This window comes from Mobula hypostoma, chromosome 5 (assembly GCF_963921235.1).
Source record: "Mobula hypostoma chromosome 5, sMobHyp1.1, whole genome shotgun sequence".
Taxonomy (NCBI): Eukaryota; Metazoa; Chordata; class Chondrichthyes; order Myliobatiformes; family Myliobatidae; genus Mobula; species Mobula hypostoma.
The window spans coordinates 23,885,366-23,907,914 of record NC_086101.1 but is presented as its reverse complement, the minus strand read 5'-3'; the positions used below and the strand labels follow the sequence as shown (position 1 = coordinate 23,907,914).

The 22,549-nt window shown below is 43.7% G+C and overlaps 1 protein-coding gene across 2 annotated transcripts in view; it reads right to left on the bottom strand.

Annotated features, from left to right (window-relative positions):
• Positions 1-865: 865 nt before the first annotated feature.
• LOC134346689 (uncharacterized) overlaps positions 866-22,549 on the bottom strand; it is a 45,347-nt gene continuing 23,663 nt past the window's right edge. For both annotated transcript variants that reach the window (XM_063048208.1, XM_063048209.1), the window contains exons 5-11: positions 20,675-20,791; positions 18,301-18,405; positions 11,492-11,617; positions 11,311-11,406; positions 9,550-9,648; positions 5,829-5,875; positions 866-4,797 (exon numbers count right to left, since the gene is read on the bottom strand). In XM_063048208.1, the coding sequence (XP_062904278.1) occupies positions 4,738-4,797; positions 5,829-5,875; positions 9,550-9,648; positions 11,311-11,406; positions 11,492-11,617; positions 18,301-18,405; positions 20,675-20,791 (650 nt within the window). In that variant the 3' untranslated portion in view covers positions 866-4,737. The remainder of the gene's footprint in view (positions 4,798-5,828; positions 5,876-9,549; positions 9,649-11,310; positions 11,407-11,491; positions 11,618-18,300; positions 18,406-20,674; positions 20,792-22,549) is intronic.

The window sequence follows — 22,549 nt, the reverse complement described above, 5'->3', positions numbered from 1 at the left end:
TTCTTTCTGCATTAAAACATCTAAGACAGATAAAGGAATTAAGACCATAAATAAGTGTTTGTTGGCCTGAGTGTTTCTGAGGCTACAAAATCTCTGCCCCTGATTATTTTATACACCCCTACAATTTCATCCTTCAGTCTCATGGATCTATTCTTCTGTCGTATTTGGGCTTTAGCTAACCTTGGAGCTGTCCTCCCACTCCTCTCCCACACTCATCTCCTTCTGCTTACATTTATTTATTTTACCATATCTATGTCACTACACAGAAAGTGGTGGATACAGCCCAGACCATCACAGATTTAGATTCAGACTTGCAGTATTTATATCATAGAGTGAAATGTGTTATTCGCGTTAACAGCCAACGTACCAAAGGATGAGTTAGGTGAAGCATGCAAGTGTGACCACATATTCTGGCACCAACATTGCACGCCCACAGGCAACTATGCCATTTTGCAGGAACGGATATTTACAAAGTTAAAATATATTTAAAGTGAGGCAGCACAGTTGTGCAGCTGATCACCCCTCTACCTCACACCATAGACCTGGGTTCGATCTCCACGTGCTGTCTGTGTATGGAGTTTGCACGCGCTCCCTGTAACCACATTGTTCCCCTCACCCCCCCCAGGCCCCGGCTGTTTTGATTTCCTCCCACACCCCACCAACGATCATGTGGGCTGGCGGGTTAATTGGCCTGCTACAGAATTGCCCTCAGGTGTGTGGGTGAGAGGTAGAATCTGGAGGGAATTAACAGGGATTCGTGTAAATGGGTCAGCGTGGGCTTGGTGGGCCAAAGGGCCTGTTTCTGTACTCTGCATCACTGACCGCCCACTAAAAAATCACAATTAAAAATATTGACATGTGAAATGTTTTATTACAAAGTATTAAAAAAAAGTATAATGCAATAACTGCTAAACTTTGAATTTTTGAGAAAAATGCACTTCATAACAAGGGCACAGCTTTCTCCAAAATCCACTGTTCACAGCGGTCACATAAAACGCCCTTCAAGTGTATGAACAGCTGCTACACAGGACTCAGTACCTCAATGTCTGGTGGCAGCAGAACCTTTCCCCATAGAGCCTCTGCTCCTTGTCTGTGTTGAGTTTCATTGTATCCCTCAATACATACTTCTGCAGCATTCCCTCCACAGACATCTCGCTGTGCTGGAGGGCCAATAAATTTCTGGCAGACAAAATGGCACTTGATGTTTGGTTTCAACCCACCTTCGGAATGTGTAAGGGAACCAGAGCAGAATATACAGTTATGAGGTACAATGATTATAAACTCTGAGCTCAGCAAGTTTGGAGGTTCAAAGGCTCAATGTGTGCAAGTCTGGGACCATGGCCTAGAGGTCGGAAGCCCAGAGGCTGCCCGTCCTGGGGTTGGAGTGCCATCTGTGCCTCACTGAGTTTGGAGGAGCAACACTTCATATTCTGTCTGCATAGCCTTCAACTTGACAACATGAACATTGATTTCTCAAACTCTGGTAATTTCTTTTCCCCCCCCTCCCCCCACCTTTTCTCATCTTCCATTCCCATTTTGGCTTCCCTCTCACAGCTCCTCTTCTCTTCCCTCTGCTCCATCTCCTTCCCTTCCTCCAATGGTCCACTCTCCTCTCCTATCAGATTCCTTGTTCTTCAGCCCTTGACCTTTTCCACCTATCACCTCCCAGCTTTTCACTTCACACCCCCGCCCTTCTCCACACAACCACGTTCCCCTCCAAACATGGCTTTACCCCGTCTCACCTTGTACTCCTTCCCCTCCTACCATCTTATTCTAGAATCTCCCCTATTTCTTTCGAGTCCTGATGAAGGGTCTCAGCCCAAAATGTCTACTCTTTATTCCTTTCCATAGATGCTGCCTGACTTGCTGATTTCTTCCAGCATTGTGTGTGTGTGTGTGTGTGTGTGTGTGTGTGTGTGTTAATAGTTCAAGATTCAAGACTGTTTTGTCACTTCCAGTACAGAAATGTTAAGGTGATCAGAATTATTGTTACTCCAGATCCAATACAGTACAAAAAACAATAAGATAAAGAACACAATAATAAAAACACACAATAAATATAAAAACATAAGCTAGCTTATTATATCTAGATTGACTGTGTTTCTAGGCACAGGAGTGTCTTTACATAAAGTGATGAGAGGATATAAAGTAGGGATGGGAGCCTGGAGAGGAGAATTAGTAAGTGGAAGTGTCGATAAGCCCTACTACTTAGGTAATGTAGTTGAGCCGCTATGTAATCCAGCTCTATTAACTAATTTAATGACATTTAATACTGTTTGTATAGAAGTTAAGGAATCAATTGGAAGTGCTCAAACATTCAAAAACCCGTTCAATGCATCAGTAAAACCTGAGCCATTGTGGATCAAATCTAATTCTGACTGGCTTCAGAGTAAGTTGGGAAATGTACAAGGTCAGCCAGATTCTCTGCATTTAAAAAAAAACTCAGAGCTCATGCCATTGGCATTGCCTGTTTCTCCCTCCACAGGTGCTGCCTGACCCATAGGGAGATTTTACCAGTCTCTGCTTTTATCTCAGGGGAGGGTTAATGCTTTGCTGCTACTTGTGTGTGGGAGAAGGAAATGGGGGATTTGGGGATGTAACGATTTTCTGTCATTCATTTTTTGGATTTTTTTTCCCTGCCATTTTGTGGACGTCTACAAAGAGCAAGAATTTCAGGATGCATACCGTATACATTCTCTGATATTAAATGGAACTACTGAACCATTGATATCAGGTATGTCTAGTGGGTGATAATGTTGTGGGGTGTTCCACAAAGCCAGTTTTGATGTGGGAACAATTATTGGCTCAGAATTTTCTGGCAAAGTAGTTCAGTGTTATGAATGTGCATCTCCTCCAGTGAGGAGGGAATGGAGTGTTGAATGAATAACAGGTTCCATATCATGTCTCTTCCGGTGAGGAGGGAATGGAATGATGTATGAATTGGCAGATTCCACACAATGTCAGGGAGGCTTCCCAGTCCTCCAAGACCTGTGAAAGCACCCATGTGCCCTTAAACTCGAGAAATCATTTACTTGCATTGGCTGACCTCGTTGATAACCAGAGGTTATCCCTCAATAACATAAGTGAGTTTTTAATAATGATACACAAACACCAGAGATTTTGCAGATGTCGGAAATCCACTGCAACACACACAAAACGCCGGAGGAACTCAGCAGGTCAGGCAGCATCTATGGAGGAGAATAAACAGCTGACAATTTGGGCCAAGGCCCTTCATCAGAACTGGAAGGGAAGGGACAGAAGCCAGAATAAGAAGCAGGGAGGAAAAGGAGTACAAGCTGGCAGTTGATAAAGTAAGAGAGAAGGTGGGTGGGGGAGTGGGAACAAAGAGAGAAGGTGAGAAATGAGAAGTGGACTATGGAGAGGGGGAAGGAGGAGGAGAACCAGAGGGAGGTGAAGGACAGGTGTGGAGAAAGGGCTGAGGGGATAACCAGAATGGGGAATGGAAAAAGAGCGTAGGCTGGGGGGGAGCAGTGACTGGGTGATGGAGAAATCAATGTTCGTGGTATCAGATGGGAGGTTACCTAGATAGAATGTGTTGCTTCTCCATCCTGAGTTAGGCCTCATCATGGTAGTGGAAGGGACCAAGTACAGACATATCAGAATTGTCTGCTGATTTCTCTTGTCTCTATGATCCAATCAGGATGTCCATTTGTTAATTACCTTTTCTTTGCACCGAATATCCGTCCACCACTGCTGAGCTGCTCGCTGATGGGATAGACATGTAGTATGTGAAGTTCTTAATTCCAGCATTGTCTCACAATCGTAAAGAAGACATTTTAAAAAAAGACAAAAGCACCTTTGTTCGTCACTGAACAGGCTGCTGCATCTGAATGCATCACCTTGTTACCAGAAGACGATGGTGCAAAGAGCCCGCCATCTTTCTAATGAGCCGTATTAGCTTCATGGGACCAAACAACCTACCAACCCAAGTACCTTTGGAAAGTGGGAAGAAACCAAAGCACCTAGAGGAAACCATGCAGTCACGGGAAGTCTGTACAGGCACCTTAGAGGTGGGAATTGAACCCGGATCACTGCCATTGCAATAGTGTCACACTAACCATAGTTGCAGAAAGTGTTCTCAGCTGGAAGTGTGCAGGAGATAGAAAATAGTGTGTACATCTGATTTCAAGTATTTTGGCTCTGGTGGGAGTAGTGCTGTGAAATACCATGGGATCTTTAAGAAAGACCCAAAACCATCACCAGTTCTGCCAATGCAGCTTAACATGCTGGGTTCCTCTAGACAATGCGTTGTAACAAGCTCTTTGGGCCTGTGCAGGGAACTAGAGAGCGTATGGCTCTGAGGTTTTTAGGACAACAGAATTTGGTAATTGTTCAACAAGAGTCGTTAATCATTTAGTTTTCCTTGTGTTTTTTTTCTCAAGTGACTTGCTCTTTGTAACGTGGTGTCCTAGTGTTTTCTGTTTAAGCTTGTCAAGTTTGTTTTGACAGGTTCGGGGATTGCATGTCACTCGTATTATCGAAGCAGATGCCCAATTGGGACTAATGGTGGGGTTCTAGTTTTGAGAATGTTGTGTTGTGTCTCATGGGGTCACTCAGCCGAGCCTCTGATGCTCTGTTGGAATTATTGTGAATAAAATCTGGTCACCATTGGCGTCTGGTTTCCCTCCACAACTTGGGTTCCAACATTGCCAGCATGCATCATGACATGCGTGGCTGTGCGATTGATGGAGGTTATTGGAAGACAGCAAATAAATATCATTGATCGCCTCCATTCTCAGATGGCCCTTGAGGTAGCGGATTCATTCTTATCATTTCCTGAAATTAATACAATTCATTTGTAATATGCAATAACAATATACCCACAGAAATAATCAGTACTTAGACAGAATCAGATAGACAGGAAAATATGCACAGTGAAATGGAGCATCAGAGAGTCACAGAGTACAGAAACAAGCCCTGTGGACCAACTAGTCAAGGCCGAGCAAGACGCCCACTCAAACTAGTTAGCTAGTTCCACTTGCCAGAATTTGACATGTATCCCTACAAATCCATCCATGTGCAGTATGTCTCTGTGTCTTTTAAAAGTTGTTAATGTACCTGCCTTATCCATTCTCGTTGGCAGCATATTTCATAAATGGACCACCCTCTGAGTGAAGAAATAGCTTCTTGGCTCCCTATTAAACCTCTCTCCTCGAACATACCTGTGCCCTGTAATTATTGACTCCCTAACCCTGGGATAAGTGCCAGCCAGTAGTGCAATGGCATCAGCACCAGACATGCATTGGTGTGATGAAAATGCGGTAGGTGTGTTTTCCTTTCCTTTCTCCCATGGTCCAGTCTCCTCTCCTTTCAAACTCCTTTTGCTTCACCACTTTACCTCTTCCATTGATCACCACTCAGCTTCTTATTTTGCGACCCCTCCATCGCCAACCTTTCTCCTTACCTGGCTTCACCTATCACCTACCAGCTTGGATTTTCTCTCCCCCTTCCCTCTTCTTATTCCCCCTTCCTTTCCAGTGCTGATGAAGGAAACTTGGCCCATAACGTTAATTGTTCATTCCATTGCATGGATGCTCTTTGACCTGCTAAATTCCTCCAGCATTTTACTGTGTTGCTCTAGATTTCCAGCATCTACAGAATCTTTTACATTTGTAGGTGTGGTGCGTGATGTTATAAACAGAATCCAATATTCCCCCTGGTATGTGTCTGTAAGATTATTAGCCCAGCCTGAAAGTGCACTCTGGATTTGTTCTGTCTACCATCGACATTCTAAATTCATAATAAACCAGCATTAGATCTTCAATTTTAAAAAAAAACCTACAACATTGAACTAAAGAATTAATTACCGGTTGTACTTCTTGATCGTTGGATTCACTGCTTGAACTGCTATCTCCTAAAATGAAATAAAATGTCTCTTAGTCCTTTAGTCATTTATTCCATTGAACTTTTTATAACTGCCTCTGATTTATTGTTGTGCTTTAGTCCATTGGCAAGCGTCTTCCATTGTTATTTGAACAGTCAAAGCTGATGGTATTTCTAGCTAACAGGCATGAGGAAGTTGCAGGACCTGACAGTGGAAATCTCTTCACCTGCCAGGTGCTGCACAGGATTTTGAGGAGAATTTGTTTTTCATTCGGAGTCTGTGACAGTGGATGGATGGAACCTCCTGGGATTGGAGAGCGGTCGTCAGGATACCATCTCCCACCCAAACAGTGGGTAGCCTGAAGATCTCTCTTTGCATTACATTTCTGTCCTCTGTGCACAAAACTCTCTCAGGAGAAAAAAAAAACTCACATCCTGTGGGTTTCTGGGAATTATTTTATGCATCCATGGTTTAAAATTTTCAAACAGTTAGAATTAATAAGCATTTAATACCTGGGGTCCCTGATACCATGGGCGAGGCACAGACAATCACACCACTGGCCCCGTCACACAAACTTACACTTGCCCCAGGATGTGCTGCAGATGGAATATGTGCTTCTGTTTACTTAATGTCCTGCTCCCAGAACTCTACATCCCTCCTGTCCTCCTATTGAAGCTCTCAGAATTCCGTACATGAACTTCTACCACTCATCCCCTCCTGTCAGTGACTGTAATGAGGTCAAGTTTACTGTCATCTGCTCAAGTACACTGAGGTACAGGTACAATGAAAACATTATTCGCAGGCACACACAAAGAAACACACAGAATGTAGATAATTAATTGTACGAGAGTGAAGAGAGATAGAGAGAGAGAGATAGAGAGAGAGCGATAGAGAGAGATAGAGAGAGAGCGATAGAGAGAGAGATAGAGAGAGAGAAGTCCCTGCAAAAACAAGACCTTAGTGTAAACAACAAAGACATGTTCAGAAATGAGTTCATGGTCGTGCAACAGTTGGTCTGTAGCATTCTGTTTCTGTGGTAGGGTTAGGTTCATACAAGTCAGTTCAAGAACCTGACGGTTCTAAGATGGTCCTGAATTTTCCTTTCACAACTGGGAATGGGAAAGCAGTGAAAAGGGAAATATATACAGTGGATTCTGGTTAACTGGGCCATTAGGGAATCAGGGCAGCCTCTTATTTGGGACAACTCTTAAAGAACAAAATCTAATCGAGAAAATAGCCAGTATACCCTTCATTTGTTTGGGACACTATGCCACTGAATTGGACAGGAGCCTTGCCAAACAGTTTCTGACTAGCTGCAGTCCCGTGCAGTTGTGTGGCCATCAGACACAAGACTACATTAGAGCGAACAGTTTTTAAACAGAATCGGTTGTGTGCACTTGTGTCACATTATCGATTTGGGCCGATGGATCCCGATTCAAAAAACGGTGATTTTTGATCATTTCGTTTTTCATTTTTCACTTTAAAAAAATCCAGACACTTGCCAAAATGCCATGACAATATTTGACACTAGCCGAAAAAAATAATTACCCTGCTGGACCAAATTAAAAGGTATCTGCCTAATGCCACTCATCATCACTGGCAGAGGTAACTGGAGTACCAAAATCTACAATTGCACACAATGAAAGCAGTGCATTATCTGTATTAGGCATCTGTGCTCATTTTGTTCATTTACAATCAATCAAAAGAACACAGCAGCGTACACTGGATGAATTCCTCTGTTGATAACTATTAGGAGCTAATGCATAGTTTTATTGTACTGTAGTAATATTGATAGTCTTCTGATTTGTTCTGTATTCCATTTAATACATAACTAGATACTCACTTTAAATGGTAGTTGGTCTTTTTGTATCTTTTAAACTATTTCCATGCAACTTTGGCTAATTGGAACGGCCGCTTAATTGGACCAAAATATAGTGCTCCCGAGGTGTAGGAATTAAACAAAATCCACTGTACTAGCAAATTATTCCCAAATCCACTGCAGGTTGGGCACTGGAATTTCTTCATCACCAATGACCAAGAGATCCCAGAATGGTAATTCATCAACAAACATCTGGGAGTTGCTGCCCAATGAATCGATCACGCCTCTGTCATGTAGTCTCCTACAAATTAGATCTCCACTCATTCTTCGTTGAGAAGAATGAGGGGGAACCTCACCGAAACCTATCAAGTATTTAAAGATGCTGGTGATCGCAGCAGGCCAGGCAGCATCTCTAGGAGGAGATACAGTCGACGTTTCAGGCCGAGACCCGTAACTTTGATGTGTGTTGCTTGAATTTCCAGGCGTTCACCAGCAACTTTGATGTGTGTTGCTTGAATTTCCAGCATCTGCAGAATTCCTGTTGTTTGTGTAAATATTTAAAGATGCAGACAAAGTGGACATGGAAAGGATGTTTCAAATGGTGGGTGAGTCCAGAACCAGTAAACTCAACCTCGGAATAGAGGGACTTCCATTTAGAACAGAGAAGCAGACGGTAGTGAATTTGTGGAATTCATTGCCATGGACAGCTGTGGAGACCAAGCCCGAGAATATTTAAAGCAGAGACTGATAGGTTCCTGATTAGTCAAGGTGTCAAAGATTATGGGGAGAGGGCAGGAGAATGGAATATGGAATTTAATGCAGACAAGTGCAAGGTGTTGTACTTTGGTTGGACCAACTATGGTAGGTCTTACACAGTCAATGGCAGACAACTGAAGTGTTGTAGAGCAAAGGGAATTGGGAATACTGGTCCATAGTTCATTGAAAGTGGTGAAACAGGGTCATAAAGAAAGCTTTTGGCACATTGTCCTGCGTAAATCGAAGTACTGAGTACAGAAGATGGAATGTTAGGTTGAAGCTGATGAGACCCTAATTTCAAGTATTGTGGCCGTTTTGGACACCTACCTACAGGAAAGATGTAAACAAGTTTGAAAGAATACAGAGAAATTTTACAAGGATGTTACCGGGTCTGGAGGATGTGAGTTATAAGGGAAGATTGAATAGGTTAGGATATTATTCCTTGGAACAAAGAAGATTAAGAGGATATTTGATTGAAGTATACAAAATTATGAGGGGTGTAGATAAGGTAAATGCAAGAAGGCTTTTCCCACAGAGGTTGGGCAGGACTACAACCAAAGGTCATGGTTAGGGTGAAAGGTAAAAAGTTTAAGGGGAACATAAGGGGAAACTTCTTCACTCAGAGGGTTGTGAGGGTGTGAAATGACCTGTTGGCACAAGTGCTGCATACAGACTCGATTTCAACGTTTAAGAGAAGTTTGGATCAGTACATGGGTGGTAGGGATATGGAGGTCTACAGTACTGGTGCAGTTCGATGGAGTCAGCAGGTTAAATGGTCCAGCATGGACCAAATGGGGCAAAGGGCCTGTTTCTGTGCTGTACTTTTTTTTTTACCTCTAATGGGATTGAGGGGGATAATAAATCAGCCTGATGGAATATCTCAAATCATATCCCAGCTGTAATAGGTCTACCTGAGATACCACTCCATTCCATTGTTGCACCGAATAACAACCCGTCCCACACAAAACACCAGGCATTTGGCCCTCGGTGTAAACAATGGTAATGTGTGATATGAAGGAACAGAACTGAGTCATTTCTAACTAAATACTGCTGGAGCTAGACCTAGTGGCAACCTGTTACACAGCAACATACTCTCTGTATCAAATACGCCTAGCTCTTCAATACTTACTCTTCCATACTATTAAGAATGAAAAGAAGATTATCGCAGCAACTATGATCAATGGGGCCACAGTGCTCCAGGTTAGATATGACACATGACAGCCTTGATCTGAAAAAGTGAAAATTGAATTGTACAAAATCACAATGAGAAACTCAGCATGTGAAAATTAACAGTATTATTATTATTATTATTATTATTGTTTATTATTGTCAAGTGTATTGACGTACCCATCGTCCTGACTCCAGACTTAGGTCCTTGACTAATAAAAGTGAGCACATCATATACCTTTCCTACCACCTTTATCAACGTGTGCAACCACTTTCAGGGAGCTTTGGACTTGGCCCCAAAGATCCCCTGAACATCCGCAGGCAAATGGGATGAGTGTAGATGGGCAAAAGGTCAGCCCGGACCTAGTGGGCCGAAGGGCCTGTTTTATGTTGCACATCTGTGTAACCTGAGGGGAGATCCTCATCTTGAACCAAGCAGCTGAAGAGCTGTTCCTATATTTACTGTATGTCTGACACCATCTTCCCTTTCTCTAGTTCTCCATTCCCCATTCTGGTTGCCCTCTAACCCCTTCTCATCAGCCCATCACCTCCCAATGGTGCGCCCCCCCTTCCCTTTCTTCCATCGTCTACTATCCTCTCCTATCATAGTCCTTCATCTTCAGACCTTCCAGTCCATCATGTGTAAAGCCCTCCCCAAAGCAGCATCCATCATCAGGACCCCACCATCCTGGTTATGCTTCCTTCTCAGGAAGAAGGTGGTAGAGGAACCTCAGGACTCACGCCTCCAGGTTCAGGAACAGTTATTACTCCTCAATCATCAGGCTCCTGAAGCAGAGTCTACACTCAACATCACGGCCCCATCACTGAAATGCTCCCACAATTTATGGCCTCACTTTCCATGACTCTTCATCTCATTTTCTTGTTATATATTTATTTATTTTTCTTGCATTTTGTATCGCTACAGTTGTTGCCTTTTGCATTCTGGTTGTCTGCCCTGTTGGTGCAGTCTTTCATTGATTATTGATTATGCTTATTGTATTTATTGAGTATGCCCACAGAAAATAAATCACAGGGTTGTATGTGGTGACATACATGTACTCTGATAATAAATTTACTTTGAACTTTGAAATATCACCTCTCAGCTTCTTACTTAATCCCATCTCCTCCACCTGCCCCCTCAGCTGGATACACCTGCCAGCTTATACTTTTTCCCCACCCTCCTCTCCTTCTGTCCCTTCCTTCCCAGTCATAGTGAAGGCTTTTGGATTGGAACATCAACTGTTTATTTCCCTCCATCGATGCTGCCTGAATTTCCGAGCTTCTCCAGCATTTTACGTGTGTGCGTAAGACTTCCAGTTTACAGAATCTCTTGTGTTTATGACTATCAACTTGTAATCCACTTGCTACTGACAATAACCATTATAATCAACTGACCGAATCCCCATTCCTAGGCCTGATAAGCAATATCTGCCTTTATCTCTTTTAATTAGACACCGAGTTCTTTTTGTTACTCTCCTCTTTCAGTCCTAATCAGTGGCCTTGCCCTCCTCAATCTGATTAAATAGATAAATGAGAGGGATTAAATAGATAAATGAGATCACTTAAATTCTCCCCAAGTCTCAGTCAGCCTGGACCAGGACGATAGCCTTTCGTATCCTCTGTCACTCAGCTGTTTACAGTGGAGACTTCACAAAACTGAACACAATCCATAGAATCCCTCAAAATCCCTCAAAAGGCACTGAGGGGCTGTTGGTAAACTCACTGCTTTGCTGAATCTCCTCAGCGAGGATAACGATGGAAATAGCGATCACAAGGATGGAACTCATGATGCAACCCAAGTCAATTGAAGCTCGTAAACCTGGTAAGTGCAAACAGTGGATTGGATTAGGACAGTTTCAACATTCACAATGGGATATTTTTCTGATAAATCATCTTCTATTTACCTGTGCAGTCTAAGAACTTTCTGATACACTGGCAGCCCAGATTCCAAATGATGATGGTCAGGCACCCATTCAAAGGCAGCAGGACAACCACAATGAATAGGGCTGCCACAGGTGCAGAGCTAGCTCCTAGAGTTATCACCCACAATAAATGAAGAGATGTTAAATGAACATAATGTACGATTACCATTCATAGTTTATATACGTCATGCTTTTGTGAACAAAAAGTATTTCAGGATGTATATTGTATACATTTCTCTGACATTAAATGCACCTTTGGAACATCATCTCCAGTCGTGCCTGACACTGGGGCAATTTAGTTCCAGTTCCTTTCGAAAGTGGTGCGGGACCTTCAAAAAACACAAACAAATGCAAGCAGGCCATTTAAGTACAGCTCTAAGCCGGACCTGACTCCATTCACACACATGTTCCCCCATCCCTTCATAACTATTAAAATATCCACCAAAATCCATTGAACACGAATGGCTGATCTTCTATCTAGTGATATTTCGATCATCTCTATTTTACCTCTGTCCATTCGAAAATGTTGGCATCATTTTGTTTAGACTCTGCCTGTCTGGACTAATAGAAATACTTGCTAGCAAACTATTCCACCAGTTTCCATGATGTAATGGGAAGTAAGGATGTAATAGTGACATAGGAATGTAATGCTGAGGCTTTGGGGAGACAGCACTTGGAGTATTGTCAGCAGCTCTGGGCCCCTTATCTAAGGAAAGATGAGCTGGCATTGAAGAGGATCCAGAAGAGTTTCAAGGATAGTTAGTTCCTGAACCTGGTTGTGTGGGACCTAATGTTCCTGTACCACCTTCCTGATGGCAGCAATGAGAAGAGAGCGTGGCCTGGATAGTGGGGGGTCCTTGATGATAGATGCTGCTTTCTTGTGGCAGCACTCGCTGTAGATGTGGTGAGTGGTGGAGAAGACTTTTACTGTGATGGAGTGGGCTATATACACTAGCTTTTTTTTAGGCTTTTCTGCATTCATGTCCATCCCCAGTAATCTTCCAATGTTGTGCTCAAGCAAACACTCCCAGCCACTGCCTTAAAAACGCTCAAACACTATGTCTATTGTGCCTTGAGGAAGAGAGAAAAACTGTGCACCTTCTAGTTTCAAATAGCTAACACTTTATTTTAATCACTAAGCCCTTGTCTACATTCTTCGGTGAGGAAATATCATTTCCATATCCACACTCTCAATATATCTCAGGGTCTTCATGTTTAAATCTAGTTTTCTCTCATTCTTTTAAGCTACAGCAAGTGCAAACCCATGCTCCAAAGGCAGGTTTCCAGTGCAGGTTTCAGCTTAGCAAACCTTCCTTGAACGGCTTGTAGTGTATTTCCACTGTTTCTTAAATAAGATGAAAACTGCGCAAAACTAATAGAGTACATTTATTATGTATTTATTTTGTTTTTTCTTTCTGTACTGCACATTGGTGTTTGTCTTTGTGTGTAATTTTTCACTGATTCTTTTATGTTCTTTTTTTATGTAATCTGAATGACTACAAGAGAATGAATCACAGGGTGGTATATGGTAACTTTGATAATAAATTTACTTCGAATTTTGAAATCTCATTGTGGTTCAAATGTTTCCTCTATAGTCCTTAAAAAATCTCCCTGTTTCTGTGTTCTGTTCTGCAAGCAGCAAAACAGTTTAGTGACTTTCCTAATCACAGATACATTTGTGAGTCATTCACCAGGACACTAGAATCTCTTTGTAATTCACAGCTCTGGGATCTCTAACAAGAGAAAATCTGCAGATGCTGGGAAATCCAAGCAACACACACAAAATGCTGGAAGAACTCAGCAAGCCAAGCAGCATCTGTGGAAAAGAGTACAGTCGACATTTCAGGCTAAAACCCTTCTGCAGGACTAGAGGAAAAAAAGCTGAGGAGTAGATTTAAAAGGTGGGTAGAGGGAGAGAGAAACATCAGGTGATAGGTGAAACCTGGAGAGGGAGGGATAAAGTAAACAGCTTAGAAGTTGATAGGTGAAAGAGATAGAAGGCTATGGAAGAAAGAAAAAGCTGGGTGAAACACCAGAGGGAGACGATGGGTGGGAAAGAAGATAAGGTGTTGAGGGAAATGGTGAAGGAGTGCAGGGGAGGGCATTACTGGAAGTTTGATAAATCGACGTTCATGCCATCAGGTTGGAGGCTACCAAAATGGAATACAAGGTGCTGTCCCTCCAACCAGGGACATGATGTTGAGGATCTATAAGGCACTCGTGAGACCACACTTGGGAGTATTGTGTGCAGTTTTGGGCTCCTTATTTTAGAAAGGATATACTGACATTGGAGAGGGTTCAGAGAAGATTCACGAGAATGATTCCAGGAATGAAAGGGTTACCATTAGAGGAACGTCTGGCAGCTCTTGGGCTGTATTCCCTGGAGTTCAGGAGAATGAGGGGGGATCTCATGGAAAAATTCCAAATGTTAAGAGGCCTGAACAGATTTCATATGGTGAAGTTATTTCCCATGGTAGGGGATTCTAGGACAAGAGGGCACGACTTCAGGATTGAAGGGTATCCTGTTAGAACTGAGATGCAGAGAAATTACTGTAGTCAAAGGGTGGTAAATCTGTGGAACTTGTTGCCATGAGTGGCTGTGGATGCCAAGTCATTAGGTGTATTTAAGGCAGAGATAGATAGGTTCTTGATCAGCCAGGGCATCAAAGGGTTTGGGGAGAATGCAGGGGAGTGGGGATGACTAGAAGAACTGGATCAGCCCATGATTGAATGGCAGAGCAGACCCTATGGGCTGAATGGCCTATTTTTCTCCTATATTTTGTGGTCTTATATCCTAAGTGTGGCTTCATTACCACAGTGGAGGAGGCCATGGATGGACATATCGAAATGGGAATGGTTAGTGGAATTAAAATGGGTGACTACTGGGAAGTCCAGCTTGTTCTCCTGGACGGAGAGTACACGACCATCTTTCCCTCCCCCCCCCACCCATCTGCATCTCCAACGGGGGGGGGGGATCCCACCACCAAGCACATCTTTCCCTCTCCCCCACTTTCTGCTTTCATCTCCCCATCTCCCTCCTCCCTCACTGCCATTCAGGGCCCCAAATAGCCCGTCCAGGTGAGGTGACACTTCACCTGTGAGTCTGCTTGGGTCATTTATTGTGTTCAGTGCTCTCGTTGTGGTCTCCTATATATTGAAGAGACCTGACATTGATTGGGAGACCGCTTCACTGAGCATCTACTTTCCATCTGTCCAAAACAGCATAAGTGCCGGGAGAGAGATTAGTGGGGAGGGATGAATGGACAAGGAAATCATGGAGGGAGCAATCCCTGTGGAAAGCAGAAAGTGAGAGGGTGATAAAGATGTGTTTAGTGGTAGGATCTATTTGGAGGTTGCAGAGAACCATGTGTTGGATGCGGAGTCTCATTGGACGGTAGGTGAGGACAAGAGCAACTTTGTCACTGTTAAGCCGGTGAGAAGATGGAGTGAGTGCGAATGACATTGAACTTTCTGCCTCTTCCTCCCCCACCACCAAAATATCACTTCCTACATTATGAACTTGTATTTTTCTCAGTGATGTGGCGAAGGGAAATTTTAAAAGAAGGACCACAGATGGTGCAAATATAAAATAAAAAAGTGAAAACATTTAGCAGGGTGGGTGATATTTCTGAAAGAGATTCAGAATGTTTCAGAGTGGTCAGAACAGTGATGAAGTTAGTGTTGAAGTTGTGGAGAAAGTGGGAAAGAGGTGGATAGGATAAAAGGAACACTACTGATAGGGTGAGGTTGAGGTGACAAGCTTAATGTTGTACCTTATTTAAGCAATGTAAGAAAATTCCTCAAAACCATCCTCTCAATCATAGGCTAATAAATGTTGGAACTTTCAGCAGCGCCCATATCCCAAAAAATGAGTAAATACGTATAAAATCCAGTTCGATCAGAGTGAACAGAGCGTTAATCTATGAAAAGTGTTTGATTGGACTGGGCCTCTACTCACTGGAGTTTAGAAGAATGGGGGGGGGGGAATCTCATTGAAACCTGTCGAATATTGAAAGGGTGAGAGAGTGGATTTGTAGAGGATGTTTCCTTTTGTGGGGAGCCCAAGAGCAAAGGGCACAGCCTCAGAATAGAAGAACGTCCCTTTAGAACAGAGATCAGGAGGAATTTCTTCAGCCAGAGAGTGGTGAATGTGTGGAATTCATTTCCTCAAATGACTGTGAAGGCCAAGTCATTGGGTGTATTTAATGCAGAGGTTGATATGTTCTTGATTAATAAGGGCCTCAAAGGATATGGGGAATATGCATGAGAATGAGGTGGAGTGGGATAATAAGTCAGCCATGATGGAATCAATGGGGTGAATGGTCTAATTCTGCTCCTGTATCACATGGTTCTATGTACTAAGAACTGGCCAAATACCTCCAAAGTTAAGAAAATCTCTTTGCCATGACTATTACCTGTGTAGTTTCTGATCATTTGAACTCATCATTTCGGTAACTTATTTTGTGCTTCTTCCTCATGTTTGGACTCCAGAAACACAGTCCTCTGTACTAACAAGTATTTTTAACAGTTGTACCAAAACTTTTGCAACACAACAAAATGCTGGAGGAGCTCAGCAGTTCGGGCAGAATCTATGGAGGGAAATGACCGTCTCGGAACGGAACACTTTTTCGATTCTGTTTTTTCCCCTCCTGACCTGCTGAGTTCCTTCAGCACTTTGTGTGCGTTGCTCTCGATTTCCAGCATCTGTCATCTCAGACCCGATGACAATGGCATTGGACAGAGAATATTGGGATTCAGACCCGATGACAATGGCACTGGACAGGGAATATCAGGATACAGGCCTGGCGACTGACATTTGACAGGGAATTTCAGGATACTGACCTGAGACAATGGCATTGGACAGGGAATATCAGGATACAGGCCTGGCAACTGACATTCAACAGGGAATCCTTTGGATATCCATCCCATAGGATGATGATAGTTCCTTTCAGTCAGTTAGTGGGGTGGTACCCCACTCCTCAGAAAGGAACAGCATGTGTGTGAATGGATTTTAGGTGAGTAGAGGGTTGCACAGGTCCAGACCCACCCTCTCGACATCCCCTCCTGGATCCAGCAGCATGGTGAGATCCGAGATGGCTGGGGGAAGTTCTGTTGCAGTGAAAAGCCAAACCAAGCCTCGATGGAAGGGATGCCCTTTCCACGCTTCATGGTACGTGTTTGCTAGACGGCCGTTGACCCTACGAGAGGGTTCATCCGCCCTTTGACAGGTCTTGTTTTTCGTCCTGCAGGGTGTCTAGCCACCCTCCTCACCAGGAAAGCCTGGTGGGGGAGCTGGTTTAGTCGCCGACCACCCGACCATGCGACAGGTAGTACTGGGTTACATGGTACCAGTAGCACTCAGACGAATGACCTGGCGATTGACGAATAGACAGGGAATGCCAGGACACTGACCTGGCAATTGACGAATGGACAGGGAATATCAGGACACTCACCTGGCACTGACATTGGACAGGGAATGTCGGGATACTGAACAGCCTGGGTGTTTCCCTTGACAGTCAAGTTCCTCACGCTGGGTAAGGACTTATTGACATTTATCCCTCTTTAGGCAAGTGCTGACATTGCAAAGACATTGCTGTCTAATCACAAGTGTGTCATTTGAGGGATACCACATTCTGTGTGCTGACACCCTCTTGGGCAATGACAGTGTCATTGTGCATGGTGTTAGAATGAAATCAAATGACAAGGTGCAACCTGCCTTGTGCCAGCGGGTTGGGACCACAAACAGGGCTTTGCCGTCACTCTGGTGACATCCAGCTAATGAACAGGTGCTAATGAACATAGAATGTACAAACGTAGACCAGTACAGCACAGGATCAGGCCCTTCCTCCCACAAACAATCCCAAATTAAACTAATCTCTTCTGCCTGCACACAAGTCATGTCCCTCCATTCCCTGCATCAAGAAGTCTCTTGAATGTCACTAAAGATGAAATATTCATTTTATTTGGAACACGTACATTGAACGTCGAAACATAAACTGCTTGGGTCAAATTAAATCAGTGAGGATTGTGTTGGGCGGTCCGTTAGTGCAGACACACTTCTGCATGCCCACAATTTACAAACCTAAACTGTACATCTTTGGAACATGGGAGGAAACCAGAACACACAGAGGAAACCCACAGAGATGAGGAAGAATTTCTTTAGCCAGAGAGCAGTGAATTTGTGGAATTCTTTGCCACAAGCTGCTGTGGAGGCCAAGTCTATATGTATACTTAAGGCAGAGGTTGATAGATTCTTGATTGGTCAGGGCATGAAGGGATACAGGGAGAAGGGAGGGAATGGGGCTGAGAAGAAAATTGGATCAGCCATGATGAAATGGTGGAGCAGACACGATGGGCCAAATGGCCTAATTCTGCTCCTCTACCTTATGGTCTTAAGGGAAGAATGCACAATTTCCTCTCAGGCAGTGGTGGGGACTGAACTCCTGTCAGTGATCACCAGCTTTGTAAATCAACGTGTTACACACTATCACACCTTCTTCTACCACCACCTCTGGAAGCCCATTCCAGTAACCTACCACCGTGTTAAAATATATTTGTGCACCCTACATCTCTCTTAAACTTTTGCTTCCTTTCTTTAAGCTTTGACCTGTAGTATTTGACATTTCCAACCCAGGAAAAATTATTCCAGCTGTCTATCCTATTTTTCATCTCCCATAACTCTAGAGACAAACAATACACTCTGTGATGGAGAGGGTACACAGCCTTCTCCATCCCTCCTCGCCTGAGCAGATCAGGTCCACGTCAATAACAAATATTATTTTTGCACATACCTTTTATTGCAATCCAGGAAATGAGGGCAATGGAGATAACAACAAGAGACAGAGTGTTACAGATAAACAGGAGCAAAAACAAGTATTTGGGCTGCCTCAGTGAACCTGTGGAGAAATGAAGGCAAACGTTAAGACACTTGGAACCCTCTGTACACCACTGTAGGAGCCTGGGTAGGCCGCAGATTGTTTAATCCTGAAATATAGGAGACAAGGTGAATGGTCTCTATCTTTTTCCCAAACTAGGGGTGCCTGAAACTAGAAGGCATATATTTAAGCTGGGCGGGAAAGACTTAAAGGGAGTAGTGACTTTTCCCTGCAGTGTGTGGAAGGTATATTGAACAAACTGCCAGAGGAAGTGGTAGAAGTGAGCACATTTACGGTGTGTAAAAGGCGTGTGTTTGGACAAGAAAGGTTTAGAGGGATATGGGCCAAACTGGACTCGCTGAAGTAACTAACTCGATTAACATGACAGAGTTGGGCACAAGGGCCTATTTCTGTGCCGTATTAGACTCTAGTGCATTCTGCAGTGGACAGTTCCCGGGTAACAGTGCTGCACTTTGTAGGTCAGGCAGCAGGCAATATTGACCATATGGTATAGAACAGCACAACCTCCTCAGCGAAAGATGGCAGAGAGCACTGGAGGTCTGTGCCATCATTCCCATACGCAGCACCAAGGAAGCCAAAGGTGGAACACCCAGTGTATGTGAAGAGCTGGAAGTCTGGTACACTTTATTAAACCCATCCCTGCCACCTGGTCAATAAGGCCCCCAGATCCGACTTGTGCACATCCCTGGCAGTGTCAGGATCTCTGGAATTGCCCACTGTTACATCTTACTCTGTTGCTTGGGAATTATTTTGGCACTCTGTCTGAAGCCAGAGGCCACACTGACACATGTCTGATGTTTCCAGACACTGGACTTAATCCCTTCGCTACCTGCTGGATAGGATCTTGTAAATCCACCAAAGGGTGAAGCCAGAATTCCACACATCTCCGGAATGGAACGGGAGCCTGAAGTCCCACAACAGCACATTCAAGAACAGTTACTTTCCTACAATCATCGGGTTCTTGAAACGACCTGCACAACTCCAAGCCTTGCCCTACCTCAGCAATGGAACACCTCAGAGCACGTTCTGCACTACCATGGACTTTTCCCTGACTGTCTCTTTTGTTTTGCATTCAAGGTCTTGTTTTCGCACAGATTTTCCTCCCCTCTCCTTCTTCACTGCCTTGTACAATTGCTGTATTCGTTATATTCTGTATCTAGGTGCCTGTGATGCAGACGCCACTTTTTCATTGTAGCTGTCCCTCACCGTGACAATAAATAAGACTTGAATATAGGACATGCATTTTAGCTGTAATAGAACGAAGACAGAGGTGGGTATTGACTGAGAGAGGTTGCCATTGACGTGCCTTCACCACCCTTCCTCAGCTAACTGTGGTGGGATCCATTTTTCTGTCAACTTCCTCCTTGTCCTCTTCAGCCCCCCCCCCCCACCTTTAAAACATGCCTGTGTACCAACTTTTCTGTGATCTGACAGAGAGGTCATGATCCAAAACATTCACTCTGCCCCTCTCTATACAGATGCTGTCTGACCTTTTTCCACATCCCCTTCCTGGTGGTGCTGTCGCATTCCCAAATCTCTTAATTCTTCCAGTCTTGGTATTCCGCAGTAGTCACTTTGGCACCACTACCTCAGATTACATTACTATTCTGCTGTTTTACACTTGTCAATATATTTATTACTACAGACATTATTACCCGTAGCTTCACGCAATCGAGTTATTTCATTGCAACCGTGTTGCAGAAGATAAACTAATCTGGATCTGAGACACGGGAGAGAGCAGATGCTAGCATCTGGAGCAACAAGCACAAAGTTGGAGGAGCTCTGAAGGTCATGCAGCATCCATGGAAGAAAACAAACAGTCGATGTTTTCGGTCAAGACCCTTCACAGTCTGGCTCACCCGAAATCTTGACTGTCCGTTGTCCTCCAAAGACACTGCCTGACTCACTGAGTTCCTCCATTGTTTTGTGTGTTAGTCTGAATCTGAATGTCTCAAGGACTTTTGTTTTAATTTCAGATTGCCAGCATCTGTAGATTTCTAACTTTTTTAACAAGTGAACTCAGACTCAACTCATGAAGATATTCCACCCATGACACTTTCATTAGGAGAGAAGTTGAACTGAGCAGAAAAGTAACTAAGTTGTGAGATGGAGTACACTTTGCAACAATAGGAAAATATACTATAGTTACTTAAAAACAGGGCTTTGGGAATGCAATGAAATTCCCACCATCACACTAAAGTTTTCAAATTAGTCAGATTAATTTAACTGGGTAGCCATGGGTTTATAAGAGCAGAGATTTGACACCTACCTCTTCTCATTTCTGTCCCAAAGCAGCACAGTAGCAGCAAACCAAAAAATGCCACAGCAGAAAATATTATTCCGATAATTGATGTGGCCACGATGACGGTCTCCACCAGAGGAAGACCTGCCAACAGAAAGGTTCCACATTAGAATAGCAAAGGGATTCTCAGAGCAAATGACCAATCATTGCAACGACCTGTTTGCTTGGTTGAAGTCCTTCAATGTTCCACCTATTAGGTCAAGCCAACATAGGACATGAAGGTTACACCTTCTCTTTCTGCTTATTTGAGATCTGAGCATATACCTAGCAAGAATTCATTCCCCCTCCCCTCCCGATTACCTTTCAGAATATGGCGGTGATCTGCCATTGTGAAACACTGCAGTGTTCTGTGCCCACAGTGCCAAGACATCGATCAAAAAGCACCGAAGGGCAAGATAGAACATAGAACAGCACAACACAGGGACAGGCCCTTCAGATCTTAATGTTTTGTTGAACTAATTAAACTATCATATACTATAACACCTAACTAAACTAATTCCTTTTACCTGCATAATGTCCATATCCTTCAATTCTCAATACAATACATTTGCCTATCTAAGAGTTTCAAAAAGAACACACTTATCATATCTGCCTCCGCCACCACCTCCGGCAGTGTATGCCAGGCTGTATTTAGAAAAAACCCCTCCCCTGCATGTCATCTAGTATTTGAGATTTTGACCCTGGGAAAAGATAACTCGCTGCTCCATCTTTGCCTCACATGATCTTATAAACAGGTCTCCCCTCACTCTCCAGAGAAAATGACACAAGCTTTCCCCAGCCTTTTCTTGGGATCAGATTTCCAAGTCAGGATTGGCTGCAACCTGGAGGAGAACCTATTGGTAGTGGTGTCCCATACACTGACTTCCCTTGGTGGCAGAGATCAGGGTTGATGAGGTGCTGTGTGGGTCACCTGGGTAAGTAACTGTAGTGCTTCTTTAAGTCTCTCTGCATCAATGGCCTGTGTCAGGAAAACAACCTCGCACTCAACATTGGCAAAACCAAGGAATTCGTTGTGGACTTCAGGAAGGGTACCAGTCAGGTAGAAGATACAAAAGCCTGAAAGCATATACCACCAAGCTCCAAGACAGCTCCTACCCTGTTATTATAACACAATTGAATGGTTCCCTAGTACAGTAAGATGGACTCTTTAATTCACAATCTATATTGTTATGATCTTGCACTGGGATATTTTTACTTTGCTGGAACGGTTACGCTTTTTTCTGCATTTCGTTGTTGCTTTACCCTGTATTATCTCAATGCACTGTGTAATGAATGATCTGTGAGAGCAGTACGCAAGATGAGCTATTCACTGCATCTCAGCACACGTGACAGTAATAAACCAGTTCCGATCCCAGTCCTCATGGATGGTTTACATCCTGTCTGGCCGACGTAGTTCTTGACAGGAACTCTCAACTTGTTTACGGGAACAACCACTGGCAGTACGGAGACATGATTCACTGTCGCTGATCTCGGTACATGAAGACCAAGAAGGACACCACTTTAACTGGGGAACCGTGAAGGTTCTGGTGCAGACAAGCACAAAGCAGGCAGGACAATATTTAGAAGCTTGGTTCTCTCCTGATAACTCCGTAAACAAACATATTGAACTAGGCGAACCTCTAAGAGCCAAAAAAAAAACGTGAACCAATAAAATTCAAAGGGCATCTGAAGGGAGTAGCTAATCAGGACCGAGGGGCGGGTTGCTGTACAAATGTGAGCACTCCCAGAGAGAGACACCAACGACTACGCACTGAGGATGTCACCTTGACTGTTGAGGAAATGTGTGCAAGCTAATTGTCGAACTTGGTGAACACCACAACGTGAGACACCTCAACCTGAGCT